General features: G+C 37.6%; 1 protein-coding gene and 1 long non-coding RNA gene across 6 annotated transcripts in view; one reads left to right on the top strand and one right to left on the bottom strand.

Moving 5' to 3' along the window:
• Positions 1–1194: 1194 nt before the first annotated feature.
• LOC132405496 (uncharacterized) lies at positions 1195–3591 on the bottom strand. The gene is made up of 3 exons (XR_009515897.1): positions 3467–3591; positions 2214–2402; positions 1195–1647 (listed from the first exon to the last, which is right to left on the bottom strand). It is a non-coding gene; the product is annotated as an uncharacterized LOC132405496 (long non-coding RNA).
• A 67-nt stretch (positions 3592–3658) lies between these two features.
• Positions 3659–26845, top strand: part of LOC132405494 (collagen alpha-1(XXIII) chain-like) — a 146221-nt gene continuing 123034 nt past the window's right edge. For 2 of the 5 annotated variants that reach the window (XR_009515896.1, XM_059990349.1), the window contains exons 1-2: positions 4271–4685; positions 10180–10249. Coding sequence is in view for 4 of the 5 variants with exons in the window: in XM_059990349.1 (XP_059846332.1) it covers positions 4404–4685; positions 10180–10249 (352 nt within the window). In the remaining variant the exon portion in view is untranslated. Of the gene's footprint in view, positions 3820–4270; positions 4686–10179; positions 10250–12090; positions 12153–26845 lie in introns of those variants that run through there. The other 3 variants (XM_059990350.1, XM_059990353.1, XM_059990351.1) reach the window with 3 other exon arrangements.

Consider the following 26845-nt stretch of genomic DNA (forward strand, 5'->3'; position numbering starts at 1 on the left):
CACAGTGAAGACTGATGCAAAATACTCATTTAGTTCATCAGCCATTTCCTTAACCCCATTGTTATTTCTCGTGCCTCATTTTCTAGCTGTCCTATATCTGCTCAATTCTCTTATATTTAACATACTTGAAAAACCTTTTACTATCCATTTTGATATTATTTGCTAGCTTGCTTTTGTATTTCATCTTTTCCCTTCTAATGATTTTTTTAGCTGCTCTCTGGGTTTTTAAAAACTTACCAGTCCTCTATCCTCCCACTAATTTTTGCTTTGTTGTATGCCCTTTCTTTTATTTTACAATAGCTTTGACTTCCTTTGTCAGCCATGGTTGTACTATTTTATCATTTGAGTATTTGGAATACATATGTCCTGCACCTTTCTAATTTTTCCCAGAAACGCATGCAATTGCAGCTCTGTTTACATCTCTGCCCACAGTTCCTTCCAATTTACTTGGGCCAACTCCTCTCATCCCATTGTAATTTCCCTTGCTCCACTGAAATACTGCTACATCAGACTTCACTTTCTCCCTATCTAATGTCAAGTGGAACTCAATCATGTGATCACTGGTTCCAAAGTGTTTTTTTTACCGTAGGCTCCCTAATTGCCTCTGGTTCATTACATAACACCCAATCCAGTATAGCTGATCCCCTAGTAGGTTCAACAACAAACTGCTCTAAAAATCCATCTCTTGGGCATTCAATAAACCCTTGAGATCCATTACCAACCTGATTTTCCCAATCAACCTGCATGTTAATATCTCCCTTGACTATCATAACATTGCCAGAACTGACAGTGCAGGACTTAACTGTATGTCTTAACCTGTAAATTCTCCAATGAGTAAGTGAGACTAGTTGGCAACTAGTTTGTGCAAAGGCTCTATCTAGAGTAAATAGCAAGCAAAACTGGGTGGTGTTTTGACTTGGCAGACACTGAATTGGAGCTCATCTTTGACTTTCATATAGATGTCAACTGTTTTGAAACAGTTATTTTAAATAAATAATTTTAAATTGTCTTCAACACCCTTTTGTGAAAGCACCCCAACTGATATCAAGTCTCAGATCCAACAATAAGATTTGATTGAAATAAAATCTGTTGAATTTAACATTGTACTATCAAGTGGCAAGGTATTGGGATGGGATTAGCCTGCATTTGGATACATTTAAGAAAAATACAAAATCAAGACAGTCTCGCAATATGTGAGTTCAAGAAAGGGAAGTGCTTTTTATTGGCATAATTAGACTGACATCAAATATTAGCTATTGCATCCCATGCAAAATCGTGCTAAAGTTGGGTCTGTTAAGACTGAAGCAGGTGATCCAGAATGCTTATTTGTTTAAAAGGTCCATGGTAATCAATGTTTTATCAGCACTTTTAAACTATGTGGAGATAATTTTTGAAAGATCAGGGAATTGAGAGCTATAAGGATCCTCGCAGAAGCAATGTATTGAGGTCTGAGGTAGATCAACCATGATCAAATTGAAAACCGGAGTAAGCTTGAGGGCCATGTGGCCTACTTCACCTATTGTGTTTATTTTAATTCCTTTTGTATATCCTAGGTTTCTTCATCCTTCCAGAGTGCATAACTTCATCTTCCTGGGTTAAATTCCATTGATCCATCTTACAGTACAGGTCCAATCATGAAAGCAACACCTAGTTAAGGAAATAGGGAAATAATTTTCAAATTAGACTGGCATCTTGGACATGGTCTGCACACTGATGGTTTTCCTTGTTCCTGGTGGAAACCTGATAGAAGTAAAACAAAATAATAAGTATTATGTTTTAAGAAATGGCAAGTAAATGAATGTGGCAGCAAGGCCATTCTTTGCCATTTTCTGAGCGATCCCACATGAAATTAATTACAGAATATTTCAGTGGCAGACGATAACATTCATTCTGGCCTCACATTAGTTTACTCTGATTCATGACTTTTGACGCGGTTTTGATTCAAGAATGTCTTAAGGGGGAACCAAATGGACAAATTTCCAGGGGATATTTGTATCACAAAGAAAATTAAAAACAAAGCTGGAAATCATTAGCAGGTCAGGCAGCAACAATACAGATGAACAGAGTCTATATTACAGTAGATCATCTTCCATTAGAACAAAAGTTGCTGGGCAATATATATTTTGTCTTAATTATTTTATGCTATCAGAGTTTTATTTAAGTTACATTCCTTAGGAATATCCATAGGATTGCCCCTGTTTAAAACAGCATACCTGTGCCATGACGATAAGCGTGACGCCACACCAGCTCGGGGCATTGGAGGTCGGAGTTCAATCCCTGAGTCCTCTGTAAGGAGTCTATTTCTTCCCCGTGGAATGCGTGGGTTTTCTCCAGGCGCTCCGGTTTCGTCCCACAGTCGAATGACGTACGGTTAGTAGGTTAACTGGTCATTGTAAATTGCCCTGTAATTAGGTTAGGGTTAAATCGGGGGTTGTGGAGCGGCGCGGCTCGAATGGCCTATTCCACGCTGCATATCTCTAAAGAAATAAATATTTACACCCAACCAAGGTTTTGTCCCAAGAGAGGGTACCACTATTGGGAAATGATAGTTATAAGGAGATTGTTTACTTGGGAACAAAAGAGACTTGCGTGGGGTGTGAACATGAGGGAAGTGTAATGGGAAAGCAACTTTGATACAGTCGAACAGCCGCAAAGACCTGGGTCAGTCAACTAAATTCAACTGCACATGTTGACTTCCCAAGTTCTCCGAGAGCTGGTTTCCTGCAGGGGCTCTTTTTCTTCCAAAATCCCAAAGGTATAAATTGACCACTAAGTTGCCCCTAGTGTATGGGTTGAAACTGAGGAAAGTCAATGGTTGACAGAGATTTGGTGGATTGAAGGGTTTGTTTTCATGTTGTATCTGAATGACCTCATGAACTTGATTAGTGAAAGGATTGGATGAGAGTTGATGTGAAGAAATTTACCCAAGAAGTGGAAAACTAAACAAATGATAAATCTGGTTGGATATGATAGGTTGAATTTCCTGAAATACTGAAAATCTGTATTTTACTGTTATTATACTGTTTTATACTGTTCCCTTCGTGGTTAATCTTAAATGAAAAATGTTATATTGGCTAGTATAGCATCAAAGTTAACTGGAACAAATTTTATGGATCAACTTGTGTTTTTCTTTTCGTCTTAATTTATGTATATTAGACTACAAGATATAGGAGCAGAATGGGGCCATCTGGCCCATTTAATCATGGCTGATCCTTTTTTCCCCTCCTTAGCCCCACTCCCCAGCCTTCTCCCCGTAACCAATGATCCAATCAAGAAAAAAAGTGAACAATGACTGAAGAACAAAAAATTCTGTGGTTTCCTTCAGTAAAGCCTGCCAAAGGCTTTTTAAAAAGTACCACATGATTCCATAACTATAAAATTCAACCAGCACTTAATGGACCAATCAGATTCTGCTAAGAGAGCAGATAAATTGACCGCCGCTGAGACCCGCATTAATCCCTCTTACCCCCCAGTTTCGCTGCGGTCGCAGGCTCGGCCTGACTGGTTGCTGGAAGGAGCAGGATGCCGCCCTCTCGGCCTTTTCCTTTCAACTCGCCGTTGGAGGGCGACCGCGAACCAACAGACCCGCGGTATGCAACCAAGAGGCGAAATGCTGTAACAATGTGTTTTAATTGTGCGGAAAATTATTTGTAGCGCAGAATCTATTAATTTTCCGAGTGTTTTTCAAAATGACTGTGTGGGAGGAGGGGGGGTGTCACCGAGAGGATTCAACAAGCTTGGGCAACACAAACCTCTTACTTTACCCCCTTCACTCTGTCCGTGCGGATGAGTGAGAATCCCTGTCAACAGGCGAAAAAGGTAAATTTGGTTGGAAGGTGTGCAGTTTTGTTACATTCATTTTGGGAGGTTATCTTTTGGGGGTTTCTACGGTGTTATGCCCTTTGCAAGTTATTTCCGGAATCCTAATTGGTTTCGTACATTTGCTAAACGGTTTAAGTTGATGCACGTTTCTACAACGAGAGTATTGTGAAGTTCGCGTGGTTTCACATGTGTGCCAGCACAGGGTAGGCGTGGTGTATTTTCATTAAGGGAAGTTAACTTCGCATGTAAATATTCTACATCTGGCCAAAGGGAACAGAGGTGGAGAATCTATTGCACCATTTATTTTAAACTTTGGCTAATCGCAGACAGGTCATTTATTGTTGGAACTTGACAAACTTAAAACTTTGTATCTTCTTAAAAAACGGTGCGTTTAACGAGCGAGAATACATACAACCGTTAAGGATCGTGGGCATACTGAAAGGCAACGGCGAGATCTTTGGTATAAAGTGCCAGAAAGAAATTGTTTCTTGTTATTGTTTTTCTAGAGACAGGATTTATTTATATTTGACTAGAGCTTTTTTTAAACCTGAAGAAGCATTTCTGTTTGGCGCAACAGAAGGATGGGCGAGAATCAGCAGTCACTCAAACTTGAAGAATGCAAAAAGCAATTGGTACCCACATCAGATCCCGCAGCCTGTTTAAGGACACTGCCTACACTAGTCAATTTACTGTTATCAGTCGCTTCTGTAGGATTTTGTTTGTTATTAAATGTTAAAATGGCAGCTTTACAAGACAAAATAAAGCTATTGGAAAATCAAAACGGAAGCAATTCATTGAAAGCAGCGCGAGACAATGCAGATTTGTTGTTTGTGCTACAGAAAAGGATCGACAAACTTCAGGAGGTAAATTAATTAATAAGTATTCAGAGTGACAGAGGGTGTAGGAGATGTGTCTCATTAGCAAGATTTGGGTATAACATGCCTTCTTTCTACTTTCCTCCTGTATTTCGTTCTTTGCCGTGAGTCCAGCTGCATTCATTCTGCTCTCTCCCATCTCTGCAATGAAACAAAATACCATTGCTTGACGCTTGCAAAATAAGAGCAACAGCTAAGTTTGCTCTTGCAGCTTTGCCTATTGTTACTGCGTCAGTCGTATTCATACAGGTATATTTGTATCTACTTAGCAGACTGCCGTTTTGTCTGAACATCCGCGACTTAAATAAAACACCGAATGGAATTAATTTATATTTAGTTTTACAGACTGGATTAGAAATATTACCAATATTTTCCATAAACGTTTTCTAAATAATAATTTTAAAACGTACGGAGAAAGTCATATCAAAGGGAAGTAATTGGAGGATGACTGCAGAAAAAAAACTTGCAGAATGGGCACGGATTTCAGAGTAAGATAATACCTTTCGGAAAATAAACCTAAATGAGCAAGAGGAGCAAAGAAATGTTAAAATTAACAATGCATACTAATGTGTCCTGAGGCTAATTATTACATTAAAAGCACTTGCAACATTGAAAAGTAGAGGAAAGCATTAAAAAATCACCATTGGACCACAACCACAGCTCTTCTGGGTTTTGATATCCATATTACAAAAAGGAGAGGGAGATATCTCGCCAGAGATGGTTGATTTACGTGATGGCATCATTGTTGAAAGACTATCTTACTTTTTTTAAAAAAAAATTTGAAAAATTGATCTCTCATGCTGTAAATTTTGAAGGAATTGCTTAAAATCAGATTAGGATTCTTGCATCCTTTATGTGAGTTCAAGAGTGAATGCAGTAAATAAATTAGGAGAATGTTCTTTATTCAAACGTGGAGCGGGCTACGGTATGGAATGGTTGAAGACAGATTTAAAGTGCAGTTGGTAATGTACATGAAGGAGGGAAAATATAGAAGGAATGATGTATTAATAAACTGAGATAAAGTAAGAGGAGGGTGCCTTGGAATCACAGACCTGTTGAGCTGAATGGCTTGCTTCTGACATAAATAGCAATAAACATAACCTCATGTAAATGTTTCATATCACATTATTTTTTATGCAGTAGTTTATACTTGATAGATTAAACTGTTTCCTCAGTTCATATCACTTGTTTGAAATGATTCCAATTTGCATTTATAAAGTGAATCAATTTTGTGAAATGAATGCTCATAAAAACCTCAATGTACACTACTAACTGATATATGGATACAATGTTCTGTACTTGAAGACAGTTAAGTAGTTAATGAATTGTGCAGATTGACGAGAAACAGTTGCGTACTGGATTTATTCCTGGAATGAAACCTTGTCCTAAATGGAGAGATTGAATAAAATTTGCATTACTGACTTGAGTTTAAAAGAATGAGAAGTAATCTCAGTGCAACGTATAAGATTCTGAAAGAGATTAACAAGGTGGATAATCTGCCTCTAGGGAACATATTTTCAGAATAAAGGTTAAACGTTTGAGATGACAAGAAATTTCTTGGAACAAACGAATGAGAATCTTTGGAATTCTGTATATTAGAAGAATGTGGATGCTCAGTTGTTCAAGGCTGAGCCCCTTAGATGTTTGAACGTTAAGGGAACAGGTGGGAATATGGATTTGAGGTATGGTACCAGTAATTATCATATTGAATGGCAGAGGAGGCTCAAGTAGTCAAGTATTAATGTTCTGACAGCACTTTGTGGGAATTACGTTAAGATATGGTCTATTTTTAACCCAAAGAATGAAAGCATGATATATGATATTTGCTGAATGCAATAATTATAGACTCAGTCACAGAACTTTGAAGTCAGAAAGACACCATGCCATTTTTCAGTTTTCCCTCACAGGATGGTTAAACAACTTTAGGTATATGGTTGTAATTTAAGTATTGCATAATAATTTAATTATTGCATAATGGCAGCTAAAAGCTAATTACAATAATTTTGAATGTTTACAAAAATGTCTGAGTAGTGTATGAATTGTTCTGGCACAAAGTTTGGTAATTATCTATCAGTATGTTTGATTGATAGGAAGAAAAGTGCCATATAAATTGAGTACCATATGGGGAGAAAAAGGAACACAATAATAACAGTGTGCAATACAAGGTAATGGCTAGGATAAATGTCAAAGTAGCACTCTCCAAAGTGAATTTGTCCATTAAAATATATGAATGAGTGGATTTGGTGGAGAAATAGAATGGAAAAGGTGAAGCAAATGAGATAATTAGGTGGACCAGTAGGAATAAGAAAGGAACATTGAGTTTGGGTTATGTGAAATTGAATTATTGAACTGTACCTATGGGAGATTATCCAAGTGGAATAGGAGGTGTTGTTCTCTACTTTGTGTTTGGCCTAACTATGGCTGCAAAGAAGGCCAAAGACAAATGGTTGGTATAGGAATGGGAAGGAAAGTTGGCTACTGTGGACAGCACACAGGTGCTCTGAAGAACACCCACCTAGTCTATGATTAGTTTTACCTTTATATACAGTAAATAGGGGAGGCCACATCAAGGGAACCGAATTCAGTAGACAAGCGGTGCATGTGAGTCTCTACCTCACCTGAACAAGTTGTTTTGGTCTCCAAATGGTGACAAGGGAGGAGATATAAGGATGAGCAAAGTGCAGGGAGGGGTGAAAGGGAAGAATGTGTGTAGAAAGTGTAGAGAGAATTAGAATATTAATTTAGCATTTCTTTTTGCTTCATCCCTCTATCTGTTTGAATACTTGAAGTAATAATGTTTTTGTGGTTGAATTGACTGTAAAACTATTGCCATCATTATGTTGTGAACTTACTGGCAAACTTTGAGAATGCAAATGCTGTGTCATTGATTCCATGCTCCTCAACAACGTAGGGTTTGTTGCTCCACAGGTTTGCTTCAGAATAATCTTCAGACGTCAGCGATCTGATCATGGAGCAAGATATTGTTCAGCTATACAGTACAGAAAGCTCTTCAGCTCATCATATCTATAAAAACCATTAACTATATATAAAACCATCATATCTACAAAAACCATTAACTATATATAACCATCATATCTATAAACCATCATATCAATAAAAACCATTAACTATATATAACCATCATATCTATAAAAACCATTAACTACATATAACCATCATATCTATAAACCATCATATCAATAAAAACCATTAACTACATATAACCATCATATCTATAAACCATCATAAAAACCATTAACTACATATAACCATCATATCAATAAAAACCATTAATTATATATAACCATCATATCTATAAAAACCATCAACTACATATTGATACTATTCCCTCTTATCATCTCTTGGTCCTTGGACTGCTATGCCTTGGTGATTCAAGTGCCTATCCAGTGTCTTCTGAAATATTATAAACATTATTCCATTTTGTACTATTTTATGTGATGCATGTTTAGAATTCTGTTAAAAATCTAAGTACAAAACATAATCGGCTAATTATTTGCAGTATATTTTCATAAATTAGATGTTGTTCACCCCCCCCTTCCTTATTTCAAACCCCAAACTCTACTGTTGATCCCTGTTATTGATCAATCAGACTTTCTAGCTCCACACTGTTGCTTTTCCCAGCATAATTTGTTTCCATGTGGGTGACTATCTGCCCAGTATTTAATCTACTTGATAATCTCATTTTTGTGGATATCCTTAGGATTAATGTAGTATAGAACCTGAAACCAGAAAAGAGGATCTAATGCTATGTTCATAAGTAGAACAGCTTTTTTTTATATATTCTTTGTAATGTTGTCACAAACTGTAATGTACCGGCAGGTACAGCAGAGCAACCTATCCATTCACTCATTTCTTCATGGCCTTTTTCTATCCCTTAATGTCACTATAAACCTAGGATCTTCTGAATCTGTTCTTTCACACAATACACCTTTTGACTCCTTCTCCCATCCCTCCTTCCATTATTGGAGGCTGTGTTTAAATCCTCTCTGTAATCAACAGCTACTTCTATCTCCTTTAGTACCCCATAAGACAGAAGGTTCTGGTCATTCCTCATAGATCCTGTTATCTTAGCCTTCTGATACATCTGATTAATCCTCTATGAGTTATTCTGTTTGGTGGATAAGATTTCAGTTCTTGTTTGGTTTGACATCTCTTCAACATGTGTTTCTGTGAAGTGTCTTGGCACTTTAACGAAACCATGCTCCATAATTGCAAGTTGATGATAACAAATTGTTGGGTCTGTTGGGTACTTTTAATTCAAAGTCTTCTGAGTTAGCATTAACGTCTAGACTTAATCAGTACCTTACAAATATAGTGGAACCCAGCCACATTAATCAGTTTGATTGGGTATTTAAATTATTGCTAGAGGAGATAATAACACTTGGTTCTCAGATGAAATGTTTAAGCAGGCCCCATTTCCTCTCCAAGATTCCTTGTCATTATTTTGAAGAAGAGTAGTGGCGTTAACCCAGATATTTTGGCTATTAAATAAATACCAGTTAACATCAAAAGGACTAAATATTTGGCCACTTATCACATTGTGGATGGTTGTCATCTCCATATTTGTACCATATTTCTTGCATCACGAGTGATTCCACTTCAAGGGTACTTCATTGGCTGTAATGTGCTCTGGGATGTCTTGAATGTGAAAGATTCTAATTTTACTTTTTTTGATTAATAAAATCACTATTGATGATCAAAACATTCAATATCTATCTAAGTCCAAATTGGTTGAAGGGAATTCTGGGGTTTGAGTGGAGAGTGAAATATCAGTCCACTTGTAAAGATGGAGAAACAGTAGGAATGAATTTTAAAATATAATAACATTTTAATTGCTCAACATAATGATTAGTGCATCGGTAAGCTACTTAAAGTGCAAGTGAACATCATTATTTAACCTCAAAGCATTACTGACCAATTAATTAAACATCTAAAGTATTTATAAATCTAGATGTGGCACACATTCACTTCTTAACACGTGCAGATGAACAGCTGGACAGTGGCTGAGCAGCATTTTTCTGGTTTTGTGCTGTTTCCTGGTTTGCAGATTAATTTACTGCCAGGCTGTTCAGCAGTGCTGCAGTCCATATGCAACTGGCACATTGCACATGGAGTACTTTCTTCCTGCTTGTGAATTTGCTGCATATTATTGATGTTTTGCTGATTGTTTGTATAGCAGGAGTGCAAAAAGGGAAAACTATACAAATATGGAGAAAAAGTTACAGATGAAGTAGTGTGAAAAGGTTTTCTGGTCTTTTAAACAATGAAAACATCACAGATAAACTAACCAATATAGAAAGCTGAAACTGATTAGCATAACACACTGATTATTACAATAGAATCAAATGCAAGCAAACAAGACATTTTGTAGTTTAGTTTAGGAAGCTATGATTCAAGCACAAGTAATCATTGTATTTAATCACAGTAAGTAGATTTTACTATACCATTAATATCTCCACAGGAGTTAACTAGCACAGTTGGGAAAATAAGGACAATTCGAGAAGTTTCATCTGAATGTCTTTGTCCACCAGGTGAGTGAACTTCTCTTCTGTGGTATCTGCTCAGTTAGACCACAGCACATTCCTTTTATTTATGTGAAATCAGATTTTAATTTGATGTAATCTAGAGACACAGCACAGTAACATTTCCTTCTGGCCCAATGAGCCAGTAGTGCCCAATTGCACCCATGTAAGCAATTAACTTACTAGCCCATATGTATTTGGAAGGTGGGAAGCACCTGGAGGAAATCTGCGCAGTTACAGGGAGAAAGTACATTCTCCTTACAGGCAGCGGTGGGAACTGAACTCTGGTCACTGGCACTATAAAGCGATGTGCTAACTGCTAGCCTAGATGGTGTTGCAGCAGACAAGATTTCCACCTGACTCCACTGCCCATCTCCCTTGGTCACTGCCAAGGCCGTCCTCAGATTCTTGCTGCCAAAAGGGTGACTGCAGCCTGAAAAATGAGTCTTCGGGGTGGTGCAGTTGGAGACCTTCAGCAGGCTTTATCCATCCATTATGTGGGGTTTTTTTTGAGTCAGCTATTGAAAATGAAAGCCAAAATGATTATGGATTAGGGTTGTGGAGAAAAATCAATCCAAATTATTCTCATATAATTACTTTTGTTGCCTTTCAGATTTGGTGCTCGACAAAGCTTCTCAACGTAGTTATCATTAACCAGATGTTATTATTGAGAGATAATCTTGTTTAGGACAGTAGTATGGTTTGAAACGTAATATTTTAAGAGAGCTGAGTAATCAGATTTCAAATCTGAACTATTGTTGATTGCTATGTTTGATTTAGACAATAGATTGTTCCTGTAATTATAGCTTCATTTAAACCAGAGTTTTAAAAATATTTTTATTTCTGAAAGACATTCAAACAAGTGAACAATCAAGGTGAAATAAAAAATAAGATGAAATTCAGATTCATAATTTGAAGATTAAAAGTATAATTGATTTGTTCTTTATTTGGTTTCGGCTTTCCAAAGGTGTCTTTACAAACTGTGAAATCCACTTACATTTTTGTCCCAAAAATTTGATTATTATCTGAAATCCTTCCCTGCTTCGTGCAAATTGACGTCGGGAGGAGCTTCCCTTCCCTGTTCTATATCCATTACATTAAAATGCATGCATCATTTTTCTCTTGAAAATGTATATCCTTAACCCTTGAAACTCAGTGCCTCATCACCAACATCCTTTTACAAATTCCTTGAGCAAGTTCTTCCTTCTCGAACCTGTGTGTCAGCCTTTGTGTATGACCTACCTTCTACAGCTGTTTGAACGCTGAAATGCGTCAGTACAGTGGCGCGGCAAAGAACGCTGCTACCAACTGTGCTAAGTCAATGGAGTGCAATGATACACGTGTGAATGTATCTCATTATTTTTATTTTGATTATTAGCAGATACCTTTTTAAGTGTATGAAAAGAATAGTCCAAAGAGAAAATCACATATTTAAAACATGAAGTCTGCATTATCCTCTAAGTGAACTTTATGCACAAATCAAAGGTGGAACCAATTGTGGTCCAGATGCTGCTTAATTTTGACATTGACAATGATTTATTTTGATAATCTGTAATGAAAATGGTATGACTTGAGTTTGAAAGAAAAAAAACAGATGTAATTTCTAGCCATCAGCACTTTTCTAGATTCTCCACAAATCTGAAACCCACCTTCCCCCCACTTCCAATATTTCCACGAGCTTGGTTAATGTATGAGTGATTTCACTTTAAATCAAATTTGAAACCAACTGTTCAATGATATTTAATCACATAATGAGAGCCTGAGGGCATGTTAATAACTTATTTGTAAAAGGGAGAATAATGGGATAGGTTTTGTGCTTTGCTAATAAAGTTCATTCTGTTCTATTGAAGTAATGAAGATAAAAGATATGGTGTACTGTGTTACATCAGTGAAAGGAGAAGAAGAGGTTAGAGTGTGTACTTTACATGTAAACTATTTCCGTATCTCTTCCCTTCTTTTAAAATGAGCAAAGTATCCCAAGAATGCAGTTCTGCCCAGATGGGATATTTTAAAAATGTGGCAGTACTTTAGTGATACAGGCTATCCCTGGGTAATGAACAGGTTCTGATATACAAGCGTCCATAAATCAAGGTTGTCTGTAAGTCAGAAAATGCATAAAACTTGGTTGGTATGGTAACTATACTTCCAGAGTATTACAATGAACGGCATCTGAAGCACTCAAGACTGATATGTAAGTACAATTACTAAAAGTGGAGAGAGAAAATTCTTTTCTATTGTTTATAGGAACAAATATATGTACATATGTTAATTTTTAAAATTTAATATTGTAAGAGCTCGATATGTCAGGTGTCATAACCTAGGGATGGCCTGTGTTAGCTTTTTTTGTATCTTGGTGGCTGAAAGTAATTTTGTCAGGTAATTCAAAATGCTGGACCCTATCTAACCAATATGGCATGTGAGGGCTGTTCCTGTAACGCATAGTCTGCCCCAGAGTTAATGAGCTGACTACTGACACTTTTCCAATAGCAACTGTTTCTTGATGTGACTTAACCATGAAAATAGTTTGACCCTACTGTCCACACTATTGGTTGGGCATTATATTTATATTTATTGAGTTTATTTTATTATTATTGTGTTCTTTATCTTATTGTGTTTTTTCTGTGCTGCTTTAGATCTGGAGTAACAATTACTTCATTCTTCTTTACACTTGCGCACTGGAAATGGACATTAAACAATCTTGAATTAGTGTACTCTTCTTCACCCTCTACCCTCTACCGTTACTCATATCAACCACGTTGACCTGCATCACAGATGCAAATATTACTTGTAAACTCAAACTGGCCTCTATTTAGTTGGTGCACTTATTGATTAGAAGACTGAATTTGTTTTGAATTTAGGAACATTATTATAAATTGTGAAGTCCGTTTGTAAGCTTTGCCACTCTTTGCCACTAGACGGCACATCCTGCACATAATCATGGTTACAGTACTGTACATGCACCGGGTGCCACAGAAAGCATTTGCAGCCTCAAGATGGACATTATTGACAATAATTTGGTTGCATTTGTGAAGTAGATAATTCCATTTAGGTTTTCTTGGTCATAAAACACTTACAAAGAGAAGGACCTAGTTGCTTTGGAAGCAGAAAAATAATGGAAGCTCACAAGGAACATCACAAAGGTCTTAGTGATCAGGGAACACCCTGGAGGATAGATTTTAACTTTCTTACTACCATTGTCATCCTTATCAACTTTGCATTATGAAGCAGCCTCAAAACCCAGAGCTTGTCTGGATCTTGTTCCTTGACTATCAAGTCTAAGTCAGTTCTAATTAGACAACTATAAAAGGGAATCTCTCCCTCCTCTGTATATTTCACTGTTTAATGTCCAGTTCCTCTTGCAGCTTAACTACACATCAGACTTTTTCCCTCCTTTATTACTCTGCCAGCAAATATCGTGCAACAAAGTTGGTAAAAAGTAAGTGCACACAGTTCCTGTGTGACTCCAATCACTAGAAGAATCAAAACGCTATGTCAGTGCAAGATTCTCTTTCAAGATGAAAACAAGCTGTGATTTTCTCTTCTGGATGATCCTTAAAAAAAAAGGGTGGTCTTAACAAAATGTAATAGTGCAGCCAGATCTAGTGATAGACAATATGCCAGACAAGCTTATTATTAAGAAATATTAATGTAAATTGTTATATTATAGAAAAAATATGACAAGACAATAAAATATATGAACTGAAGTAAAGTTGTAAGTAAGCTTAATTGTTTAATTGAGGGTTTGTAGAAGTACAGCTAATTTAAAATGAAAGAAATTGATTCTGAACAAATTCTTCCTTAAATTTAAAGCTAATGTTAACATTTAATCTGATCTTCTTGTATTCATTTTGTTAATTGAATTTGTGTGATCTAAATTACTTGTGAATATCTATTTTTAATCATCCTGTGTATAATAAACAGACTTGGTTCCGTGCACAGGAATATTTAATTATATCAGCGAAGCCGTAAGAAAGACTATTTAATTTTTGAAAAACATTACCTACTCTTCCTTCACAGAATATGTTAAGATGTTTTGACAGTATTACCTACATGCCTAGATTATTTATTTATTCATAACATAATCTATAGTCAAGGTATACTAGTAATGGAGGGAATAGATATTTAAATTCTTGGACATCTGTTGATCAGTTGGATAGCAGCAAGTTCTTCCATTTTGCCTTCTAATAGGGAAGTTTATATTTGAAAAGGGCATAGTTGAGGATTTCAATATCAGATGAGCTGAAGATACTGCCTTTAGCTATTAATGGGAGGTATCTAGGTTTGCTTTGCTGAAAAGGGTAATTGACTGGCATTTCTTATGGCTATTATCATGTTGCCATTTGTCAACTTCAGCCTGGATATTCACTGATTAGCAAAAAATTAGCCATGAGGACTTCCCAGCAGAGCTTTTAAAATGCTGTACTGGCAATCAGCTGTTTGGGATCCAACAACTAAAATGTCCACCTTTGTATCAGGTATTGTTGCAGTCACTGAACTGGTTTTTTCCCCTCACTACTGAGAACTTGGTTTTATTAGAGCACCTTGATTCCAGTTATTTTGTCACCTCGCCTCTTAAATAAAGGATGTTTTTGTATTTACATTGAATCTGAGGGGTAAAAGGTGGCTCAGTGGGATTTGGCCTGGTTTGATGGACAGCACATACCTGGGCAATTTGCCTGCCACAGACGTCAGTGTGCTGGCAGTATTGGAATAGCGTAATGTTGTGCTGGTTCACTTGGTCTCTGTGTGAATAAACCTGGCTAAAGCCTGGTATCTTGAATGAAGACTTTGAGAGGGTGCTGAGGTGATTTGTGGCTTGAGATGGTATTAAATGGTTCAAGTCTGTCTTTTGTGCTTGTGTGCAGGGCTGGATACACAGCTTTTGAGGTTGTTCATGGTACAACCCCTGCCTGTGAATTGCTTAATTATTTTACACAGTGCAAACCTGATATTTCAAGCCTTCTGAGTATTAATCTCATGGTTTAATTTTGGTTATCTGGTTGTTTAAATCTGTCTATGGCATTCTGCTGCCGTTACACAGCATTTATATACTACTTCCTTGTAAATTCAGTATTCTTAATGTAAGCCAGTGTTGCTTCAGCGTTCTTTATCACTGATGTTGTGCTGGCTTGGAGGTGATAGGGGAAATGAAGGAAATGGCATGGCACTATAATATTTTGCTGCTAATTAGTTCACACCAATTCATGGATGCCTAAGTTAGACCTTCCTTAAACGAATCAAGAGTGGTAGCACCTCAACCAGGATGTTCAGCGACCCCTCCCCCCTTTTGAATGGCTTTGAAATCTGTCCTAAAGGTGTATTTTTTACATTGGAATTGTGGCATAAATTTGATCAGTAAACATGATGGAGCTGTGTAGCACTGATAGCGCCTGATGAGACGTTTGATCACTTCTTTCATGTGAAACGCACCGAGCAATCAAAAACCTTGAATGATGTTCATGCATTTGCCATGCCTTCCAGTGAAGTAGCTTCGTGTACAGTCATGTAGAAGTCAGAGCAAGCCACATACAAGAATGCACGTCTGAACAACATCTGCAATTTGGAGGGATCGTCGATTACCTGAACATATTTTGCACAGTCTGTTGCAGAAAGATCGTTGCATTGAATAGTGCTTATTATGTTTTGTAACTGCAGAAGCTAATCAAACGAGCAATGTAGGAGCCAGGATGAATTTGTCTATTTAGATTTATTTCCCTATTTTAGTAGTGAGGCATTCATAATATGTGGTGGCATGATGACGTGTGCCATTCGCTTAGTTTTACAAATAACCCATAATTAATTATGTAAACAACACACACAAAATGCTAGAGGAACTTAGTAGACCAGGCCACATCCATGGAAAAGAGTGCAGTTGACGTTTCGGGCCGAGACCCTCCAGCATAAGCTAAACACTGCACATTATCAGAAACACACCATCTGTACTGTGAAGCATGGTGGTAGCTGCATCATGCTGTGGGGATGCTTCACCGCAGCAGGCTTGAGAAGGTAGAGGGTAAAGTAAATGCAACAAAATACAGGAAGAAAATCTGATGCAGATTGCAAGAGAACTGCGTCTTGAAAGAAGATCCATTTTCCAGCAAGACAATGACCCCAAAAACAAAACCAAAGCTACACGGGAATGGCTTAAGACATCAGAACCCAGACCTTAAACTAATTGAGAATTTATGGCTGGACTTGAAAAGGGCTGTTCACTCACGATCCCCATGCAATGTGACAGAGCTTGAGCAGTTTTAAAAAGAAGAATGGGGAAAAATCGCAGTGTCCAGATGTGCAAAGCTGATAGAGACCTATCCACACAGATTCAAGGCTGTAATTGCTGCCAAAGGTGCATCTACTAAATACTGACTTGAAAAGGGTGAGTAATTATGCAATCAATTATTTTGTGTTTAATAATTGTAATAAATTTAGAACAATTTGTAGAAATTTGCTTTCACTTTGATACGAAAAAGTCTTTTCTGTTGTTCAGTGTCAAAATAGCCAAACTAAATCCACTGTGATTCAATGTTGTAAAACAATAAAACATGAAAATTTCCGGGGGGGGGGGGAGTGAATTCTCTTTGTAGGCACTGTATATAGACATTCACAGCATACTATATTTTTAATTGTCCCATTCAGGCCTAAAGATTTAGTCACTGTGGAGGAATTCTTACTCTTGTGGGATAATGCCTTTCCTGACAAGGGTGGGGGGGGGGGGGTGGGGGGTTCACCCTGCTGGCAGGTGAGACTTGTGGCTGTGAAACAATCTCAGGTTCTGCAGCCTCCTCTTCAGGTTGTAGGAGTTGATTCTGGGACTGCAGGAAGTGGTTCTGACACCTCTGGACAGCTTTCTTCTCAAACAATTGACTCTGCTCTCCTGGATGTGTCATCTATAGATGACCTCAGATGTAATCTCCACCATGTGAGAGAGTGGTCCAGTTCTGTCCTTAACCTTTCCAAGTACCCACGTTTGATCACCTCTGTAGTCCCTCACCAGGACTGCCGGTCCAGGCATGAAACATCGAACCAGCCCTCAATTTGTCTCAGCTGTTTGTCTGCATAGTCTTTCTGAGATTGGGTTTGAGGAGCTCTAAACATGAGCGCAAGGGATGACCCAGGAACAGCACAGTGGGTGAGTTGTTGGTTGTGGAGTGGGCCACATTGTGATATGCAAGGAGGAAATCCTACTGCTAAACATATTTTTACCTCCCCCTCCTCCACTTCCACAAGGATTGCTCCCTCTGTGATTCTCTTGTCCATTTGACCCTCCCCATTAATCTTCCTCTTGGCACTTGACCCTATAAACGGTTTAAGTGCTATACCTGCCCCGTAACACCTCCTCCCTCACCTCCATTCAGGGCCCCAGGTGAGGCAACACTTCACCTGAGAATCTGCTGGGGTCGTCTGTTGTGTCCAGTGCGCACAATGTGGCCTCTTCTATGTTGTTGAGACATGTCATAAATTGGGGGACCGCTTTGTCGAGCATAATTTTTCTGTGCAATGGTAAGGAAAGGTATTGCATGACTGCATCTACACAATAAGCCAAGGCATCACAGGCAAGCTTCACTGGACGATGTGGAACATAATGTGTGAGCAGTGTCTGATGTCACAATTTCCTTTGCCTTTTTGAAAGACATGTCATGCTGCTTTTTCATTGTCATTTCTTCTTGATCTGTAGTATTGAGTTCAAGAAGAGGGGCACAGTAGCCAGGCTTGGCAGGAACCGGTTATAGTAATTTTTAAAATCTTGTGACACGTCCTTTGGCTTTGGTCCATCCACCACTGCTTGAATTTTCTCAGCACACTTGTGTAGTCCCTGTGTGTCAATGGTGTGACCACAGTAAGTGGTGCTTGATTTAAAGAATACATAGGAGTCAGACATGCTTTGCAAAACTTTCGTGTGGCATTTTCATTAAGCGCTATTTTACCCTTGATAATTTTGGTTTGTTTGCTTGATTTGTTCAAAGCCATCCTTGAACACTACTGTAGCATCATCCAGTACCTTTCTTAATTCACTTTCAGTTGACTATTGCACAGAGTGTGGCATGCAAATGGTGGATCGATCTTTATCAAAATGTAGTTGTCTCAGTCAGTCATGCCCCCACAACGCCAGCCCTCCTGTTTTTTTTTATCACATACAAGCCCAAAGTGACTTGTTGGTTGTTGCATTTCACTGTTACAAATGTCATTCCCACAGGAGTCATCTCTTCAGTATAAGTTCTTTGGATATTTGTAGGTTTCAGTTCAATGTCTTTGAAATGCCGTTCAAGCTCATTTTGTGGAATAACTGAAACTGTATCAATTCCATTTTAATTAATTTGCCGTTCACTGCTGATGAAAGCCATATTGCTTGTCTCTTGTTAATTTTCATATTTTAAATCTCAAGGCTATTCAGTCCTGTGCCCCTCTCATTATTATCAGATTTTTCATCAACAGCATGCAAATTATTCTCCTTTTGAAACTGCAACTTGACTTTTTAGCTTCATCTCTTCGATGTACTGCCCATTTATTTTTGTGTGCCCAACGTGCTATTCGTATGTGTCCTACTTTGTTGCATTTATCCTACTAAGTTTCACATTTAAATCTGCATTGATCTGGTGTATGTGAGCACCTGCTACAATGGTAACACAATTTGTTCAGACAGGGACGCTTCCGTTTAGACTTCACGCTCACTTACATTCCTGACTGCTGTTTCTATTGATACAGTAATTAGGAGCCATTTTCAAATGCTTTCTTGTAAGGTTTAATAATGAAACAATCTCTCAGTGTATCATTAAGCCCATTACTGAACTGATAATGCTTGGACAATTGGACACTTTCTTCGATTCAGTCGAGTAAGCAGAAATGGAGTACCTTCCTTTTGATTCTCCTTATGAAACCTAAAGTGTCCTACAAACAATAATGGTTTCAACTCTAAATGTTTTTGAAGTACATTCATGTTATCAGCAAAGCTTGTTTTGGCTGGTTTGGTTGGAGCAGATAAAAATCTAACCAAACTGTATGCTTTTTTTACCCATTACGCTCAGTAATACTGACACTAGTTCAAGTAAGAAAAATGCAAGAGCCAGGATCAATTGGTTGTCTTGATTCATCCCCCCCCCCCCTTTTATTTAGTGAGATGCTCACACATGACTGGTGGCATAATGGTGTATGCCATGCATGTACTTCTCACATGTAACCCATAATGATGTTTGCTTTATCAAATAATATTTACAATATTACTGAGATATTAAATACACTACAGTGTTGAAGATAGCAGAGGTTTTGCAGTGTGTTTGGCTGGATATAGCTGGCTTTAACTATTGGGCCTCCAGTATGACTGAGAAGAAGGTGTGATCATTCTCAAAAATGGAGGTCAAAAGAAGAGTGAAGAAGATCCTTGGCAGTGAGAGACTGACTTCCAAGAGTTTTCAGAAGCAATATTCCACATTTCTGAAGAGTGCAATTTATTGAGTAAGTGGTGAGAGATCTGAAACCTGTTGCAGAAAGAACTTTTGCCACAACTATGCCTAAGCTACTGTCTGCAGTGAAAAGCATCATGGGGTGATATGAATTTAATTTTAGCATTATTTTTGGCAGAAGCAGTAGCTACATATGCCACATTTTGTTTTTGTAAATTCCACTGCTGGGGTGCTGATTCCTCCTTCTCGAGTGGAAAGCTACAGACATTGCTGTTATATAGGTTTGACATGAGTAAATTTCTCTAATGTTCAAGTAGAGATGGGAATATTTGTGATACTTCAGACATCATGTGATTCTAGAGCTGTTCTTGAACTGCAAAGACAATTATTCCATAATATTCAGATAGCCTTTGGCCTCACAAAATAAGTCCTGTAGCCAACTGCAACTTGCATGACTTTATCATTTTGAACCCAACTGCTGTGATTGCCATTGGATCTAAATGTCTATAACATGCCCAGTTGATGAGGTGCCATTGCTCAAGCTTACATCGAGCCTCTTTATAACAATGTGGAAGGCCACAGACATGTAGAGCAGGGCGGGAGTGGGATGGAGAATTAAAGTTCCAGTCAACTGAAAGCTCGGTGTTATCTTTACAGTTTAGTAGCAGGTACTCTGTAACACGGTCACCCAGCTACATTCGGTTTCTCCAAGGTAACATTGTGAATCAATATCAAATTCAGCAACCTCAGGTAACTCAGTTTCTGTGTCAGAACTGGCCAGTTCTGTAGTCTATCATTCATCTGTAATATTGGCTCTGTTTCCTTGTCCACTTCTATTGACAGATCTGCTGAGTGTTTCCAACTACACCGCACTTCACAACTTTCCTAATAACACAGCTTTTATGTTGTTCAGTGTTATTTTCCTCTCTCTACTTAACTGCCCTCATTAACCAAATATCAAAAACTTATCTCAACAGTACCTTGACCGAACCCTATCAGAAATGTTCTCTTTGTGTTATCTAACACTTTCTCCCTGTGCATTCAAACTAACCTGTTTTCTTCCTGTTCCAGTTCCTTCTGCCTGGTACATGAATTCTGTTTCCATGTCCACCGATGATATCTGACTTGCCTGGTGCTTCTAGCATTTTTGTTTTTATTTAATGCTTCCATTATATGCAGATTTTTTTCTTTACATTTACTGAAAAGTATCTGGACCAGGCACTTAATTGCTGTAATTAAAAACTTGTTAAATATCAAATGCTAATCTTATTTTCGAAGCTTTCTGACTCCATACATTCCACAGTAAACTTGCTTTGTTAAGGGAGAATGAAACGCTAAGATACTGTATGATTTAATACTGAGCTATATTTTACTCTGATATTATCTTACCTTCTCTATCCTTTGTGCTTTGTTCTTTTCTAAAGCTACACTCGATTCCCATCTCCACCCAACTTGTAATTTAAACCCTCCTCCATCGTATGATCAAACTCAACCACTCTGACAGCAATGTTCAAAGTTCAAAGTAAACTTATTATCAAAGTACCTATGTCCCCATAAAAAAGCCTGATTCATTTTCTTGCAGACATTCACAGTAAATACAAGAAATATAATAGAATCAATGAAAGACCACCCCCAACCAATATGCAAAAGGTAACAATGTGCAAATACAAAAAGAATAATATTCAAGCAATAAATATCAAGAACAAGAGATGAATAGTCCTTGAAAGTGAGTCCATAGGTTGTGGGAACATCTCAGTGATGGGGTGAGTGAAGTTAGGTGAAGTTATCCCCTCTGGTTCAAGAGCCTGATGGTTGAGGGGGTAATAACTGTTTCTAAATCTGGTGGTGTGGGTCCTGAGACTCCTGTACCTTCATCCTGGGGAGCATGACCTGGGTGGTGGTGGGGTTTGATGATAGATCCTGCAACAGCGCTTGGTGTAGATGTGCTCAGTGGTGGGAGAGAAGGTTTTATTTGTGATGCACTGAGCCGTATTCACAACTTTTCGTGGGCACTTCTATTCAAGGGCATTGGTGTTTCTGTACAGGCCATAATGCAACCTGTCAACTTACTCCCCACATATCTATAGAAGTTTGTCAGAGTTTTAAATGATATGCCAAATCTTCACAAACTTATAAGAAAGTAGAGGCATTCCCATGTTTTTGTTGTAATTTCATTTATGTGCTGGAGCCAGGACTGATCTTCTGAAATTATAATAATAGACATCCGTTAGTCTCAAGAGACCATGGATTTGCGCCTTGGAAAGTTTCCAGGGTGCAGGCTTGGGCAGGGCTGTATGGGAGACTGCCTGTTGCCCATGCTGCAAGTCTCCCCTCTCCGTGCCACCGATGTTGTCCAAGGGAAGGGCAAGGGCTGATACAGCTTGGCACCAGTGTCACCATAGAGCAATGTGTGGTTAAGTGCCTTGCTCAAGGACACAATACACTGCCTTAGCTGAGGCTCGAACCGGTGACCTTCAGATCACTAGACTAACACCTTAACCACTTGGCCATGTGCCAACACTTCTGAAATTATAACACCGAGGAATGTAAAGTTGCTGGCCTTCTCCACCTCTGATTCCCCCAATAATTCCCTCCATTCCGTTGAGGTGCAACCCATTTGGTTTGTATGGGTCTGACCTCTGCAAGAATTTGAAGTCTACAGTCTGTGCATGTCTCTTTCTTGGATGGATGTAGAATTCTCACTAGAAAGTCCTTTGTGAATAATTGACTGTTTGTAACAATGATGTTAAATGCAGGAAAAGGCTTAGTAAATACAATTGTCAGTGAATTTTTCTAAAACCTGAAACAAGTCTGAAGATGTATCGAGAACAGGTAACAAGTAGTCTTAGCTCAGCTGTGCCTTCTTAGACCCAATTCTTGATGTGTAAGAAATTGTTTTTTTCAATAAGAGAATGTACTGACATGGAGTGCTATAAGTGGAAGATTATGTTGTCGCAGCCTAATCAAATGCACATGGCTAAAACTGAGACTAGGTATTTCTTCAACATACCCTGAAATGCAGAGGAATGTATGGCTGGCTGTATATTTAATAAAATACTGCTACACACCAACCCTAGTAGACACGTTTCTAGCTTGTGCCTTTTCCATCATAGAAATTATTCTAAGTGTGTGGTTGAATGGGAGTTTCCATCCCATTTACAAGAAGGATGTAATCTTTTTTTATTTTTTAGAATAAAGATTTACAATTATTAAAGGGTAATGAAAGGTGGTTTCTAACATGAATACAATGCTTCAAAAAATCACAGATTAACATTAACAACTATTATAAAACCAAATAGGAAACTGATGAACACATTTTTTTTAAAACAAGCTACTTAATTTATCTTGCACTTTGAAGCTTAAAAATACTTTTGACTCAAACACGAAGAGATCTGCAGATGCTGGAAATTCAAGCAACACACACAAAATGCTGGTGGAACTCAGCAGGCCTGGCAGCATCTATAGGAAGAAGCACTGTTGCCATTTCAGGCTGAGACCCTTCGTCAGGACACGAGTAGTTAAATATAATTCAAGACTTTTTAGGTCATAGATTCTCATTACTATTCACTTTACAGGGGATATGGTTGCTGATCTTAAGCATTTTAAGGTACAAGTTTAACAGAAGCTTCCTGTTAAATGCAAATCAGGTAATAAAATACTCAGCAGAGTGGCTTAAGAAATTGACTTGTGCTGAGTCATGGTATGTCATGAGCAAATAATAAGATCAAGATTGAGCCTCCAGCAGTAAAACAATTTGACTTCCAAATATGCATATTAAAAAAATAAATCAGCAGACTTTGAAGACATATTAGGCTTGGTATTAGTTATAATGTTTGTGTCTCTTATTAATGCCAATCTTTGAGAATGCTGAATATTTGACTTTAATTCAAACCAATACTTCATCTTATAAAATTAATTCTCCATGGATAGGTTGGGGCATAAATACACAATTGGTTTCTTTTATAAATAAAATTAAGGTTAAGCAAAAGTGATAATGGAAATAGAGGTTGGCCACTTCCATTTAATTTTTGCTAGTACTATTTAAAGACAGCATTAGTCAAATCTATTTTTTGTTCATCTTCTCTTTTATTCTGTTTCCTTTTAATTGTATTCCTGTTTTATAATATATCAGTGTTGGAGACACTGGGTACAATTTTAACTACTGTTTTGAATTCTGATAATTCATTATCATGCGGTTTTATTTGCATTTATTTCTTAAGTGTATAGAATTCTCTTTAATGGACACTCAGAAATATTAATGATTTCTGATCAATGATATTTTGCTTCCTGAATACTTGTACTTGTAATACTGGCCTTGTAAATGAGAAGATGTACTGAACAGAACAACATGCACACATTTCCAAATGTACACTAATGAATGAAATCAAACAGTTAGCTTAACTCCAACTGAAAATTAGCAATCAAATATAAACTTAGATTCTTTTGACTTTTGAGAAATTGTTTAATAACATTGTTTGATGCAAACACAGTAACAATGCTCTGAGGGCTAGCATTTGCAAGAAATTTAAATCAAGCTCTTTGGATATAAATGGGCAAATACTTAAACAGATTTCAGAAATTAATTAGTTGCTTCGGAAGAGTTTTCTTGTTCCTTTGTTAAAATTTGGCATTATGGAGCTAGGAACAAAAAAACAATAAAACCCTCAATCTTGGTCCACTATTCTACCAATAGAGATTCTGCAGATGCTCAAAATTTTGAGCAACACATATAAGAATATGGAGGAACTCAGGAGGTCAGGCAGCATCTAAAGAGGGAAATGAACAGTTGATGTTTTGAGCCAAGATACCTCAATCATCCTCCACTACTCAATTAAGTTTTATTCCTCTGAAATATTCAATCAAATATTATCCACAATCATGTAGAAATCAAGCATAACAACTGTGGGGTCACTTGAATTGCCCATTATCATTGAACTCTTTTCAAATGCACTTCTTGTTACTTCATTACCAGAAACTCTTACTTTCCTAAGATGGCTTTGGAATATCTATAGAGGTACTTGTACTACATTTTGCTCTATTGTATTGGGATCTTCAGCCATTGTCTATCTTTTCTGCTACAAGCTGGTGTACATCTTTTGCTGGCAATGATTCCAACAATTAGATTATTATCAATCAGGATACATTTCTGGGAATGAGGGTGCTAATGCTGTTTTTGCATGTCATCCTCTCATTGGCCAAGTGCCTATGACATAATAGGTGGAACTTGGCTGAGTGCTCTTAAACAACATGGCCATGTTGAACAAATTGGTTTTGCTGAGAGATTATGAATAATCTTCAATTCAATGATGCGTGATCATAATCTCTGGATTACTACCTGAGCGACAGCCAGATTTCCAGAGGCTAAATATAATTAGAGAAGTAAACAAGCAAATCAAAGTTTGGTGTGGGAGAAATAGATTCTGATTGATGAAGTATTGGCCCCAGTGCCATTGGAATGGTAGCGGAGAATGAAAATCCAAGCCTGATAGGAAGAGGCAGAAATATATGAAAAATTGCGCAGGAGAGAGTGAATCTAGAGCAAAACTTGTAACATGTTAAACTATGGCTCTTCACTGGAATGAATACTTCATTTGTAACAAGATAGATGAGTTAACAGCATAAGCAAGTAAGTCAGTTTGATTTTACTTACTATTAGAGCAGTTACAGGCTATCTAAGACCAGGAATTCAATATTCCAAGTTATTCAGTGATCTAAGAAAATCAGCAAAATGGGAAAGGAGGAGAGATAGCATTGTTATTCAAGAATATATCAATGCAATATTGAGTATTGCTAAAGAGACAGTGGATCCTGACATGGAAATAGTTTGGATAGAATTGCTGGGATAAGAAAGTTATTATTTTCAGAAATGACTGAAACAGATAAGTATTCTTTGAAGTTTAGACAAAAGTGGGATGGTCTTGAAATAAACTCTTAAGGAAGGTATGACAAATTTGACATTGTTATGTTTGCACCAATGGAAAAGTCTCAACAAGGGACAGAGTTAGACCATAGGATATAGGAGCAGAAGTAGGCCTTCCAGCCCATTGAGTCTGCTCCGCTATTCAGTCATGGGCTGGTCCAATTCTTCCAGTCATCCCCAGTCCCCTGCCTTCTCCCCATATCCTTTGATGCCCTGGCTAATCAAGAACCTATCTATCTCTGTCTTAAATACACCTAATGACTCAGCCTCCACAGCCGCTCGTGGCAATAAAATCCACAGATGTACCACCCTCAACTAAAGTAATTTCTCCGCATCTCTGTTCTAAATGGACGTCCTTCAATCTTGAAGTTGTGCCCTTGATAGTTGAATGTGGATCTCTTCTAAAACTGAGACCTCTAGGAATTTCTTCTTGCAGAATGACAGGACTCTCTGAAATTCTTTAAGCAAAGGAGTTGTGGAGGCTAGATCACTGGAAATATTTAAAGTGGATGTAGATATTTTGTGGGAGATTGGAGAATTGAGGGCTTTGAGGAATTGACAGAAAAGGGGCTGAGTGCTGGGACCAAAAATCATGATTGTTTTGAATGATGGGGCAGACCTGAAGACCAGACACTCTTTCTCTTTCTATTGTTTTCTCTTTTTAATTTTAATTACATTGCATCTTTGCTCTGGATTTTGATTTTCAGGGTCATTTTTAAGTGAAGTTACTTGTGAGATGAAGAGCAGCATAATAGATTCATACACCAATGTTACCATGTTGTTCCTTGCATAGGTCAGGATACTTTTTTTATATTACATTTCTGTATGTTGTATTTGCTGTCATCATTTGCCCATTTCTGCTATATCTTAACTCAGCTAGTTCAAATGCCTTTTAATAGGTGCATACATGGGTTTTACTGTAAATTACTTCCTGTCCACAGCAAGTCAATTTATGACCCATACAAGGTTCAACCCGTTAAATTATTATTACGAATTGTAAATATTAATTTCTTTCTTTGAGCTTCAACTCATTTTCCCTGAACTAATTTATACTGAAATCATTCTATGTTATTTTAAAAGTGGCATCCTATATTTTCACAGCAGGTTGCTAACTACCATCACACACTTCCAATTGTCTTTAGGTAATCCTTTGAGTGCTTTGGAAATTCCATATTTTTCTGTGTACATTTTGTTTTATTTGTTTTTTTTTAATACTCTCTTCTTATCTCTTCCCTTTCCACCAAACAGTGGGCCCAAAAGCTCCTTACAGGTGAATTTCACCACTTC

This window comes from Hypanus sabinus, chromosome 15 (genome assembly GCF_030144855.1).
Source record: "Hypanus sabinus isolate sHypSab1 chromosome 15, sHypSab1.hap1, whole genome shotgun sequence".
NCBI lineage: Eukaryota > Metazoa > Chordata > Chondrichthyes > Myliobatiformes > Dasyatidae > Hypanus > Hypanus sabinus.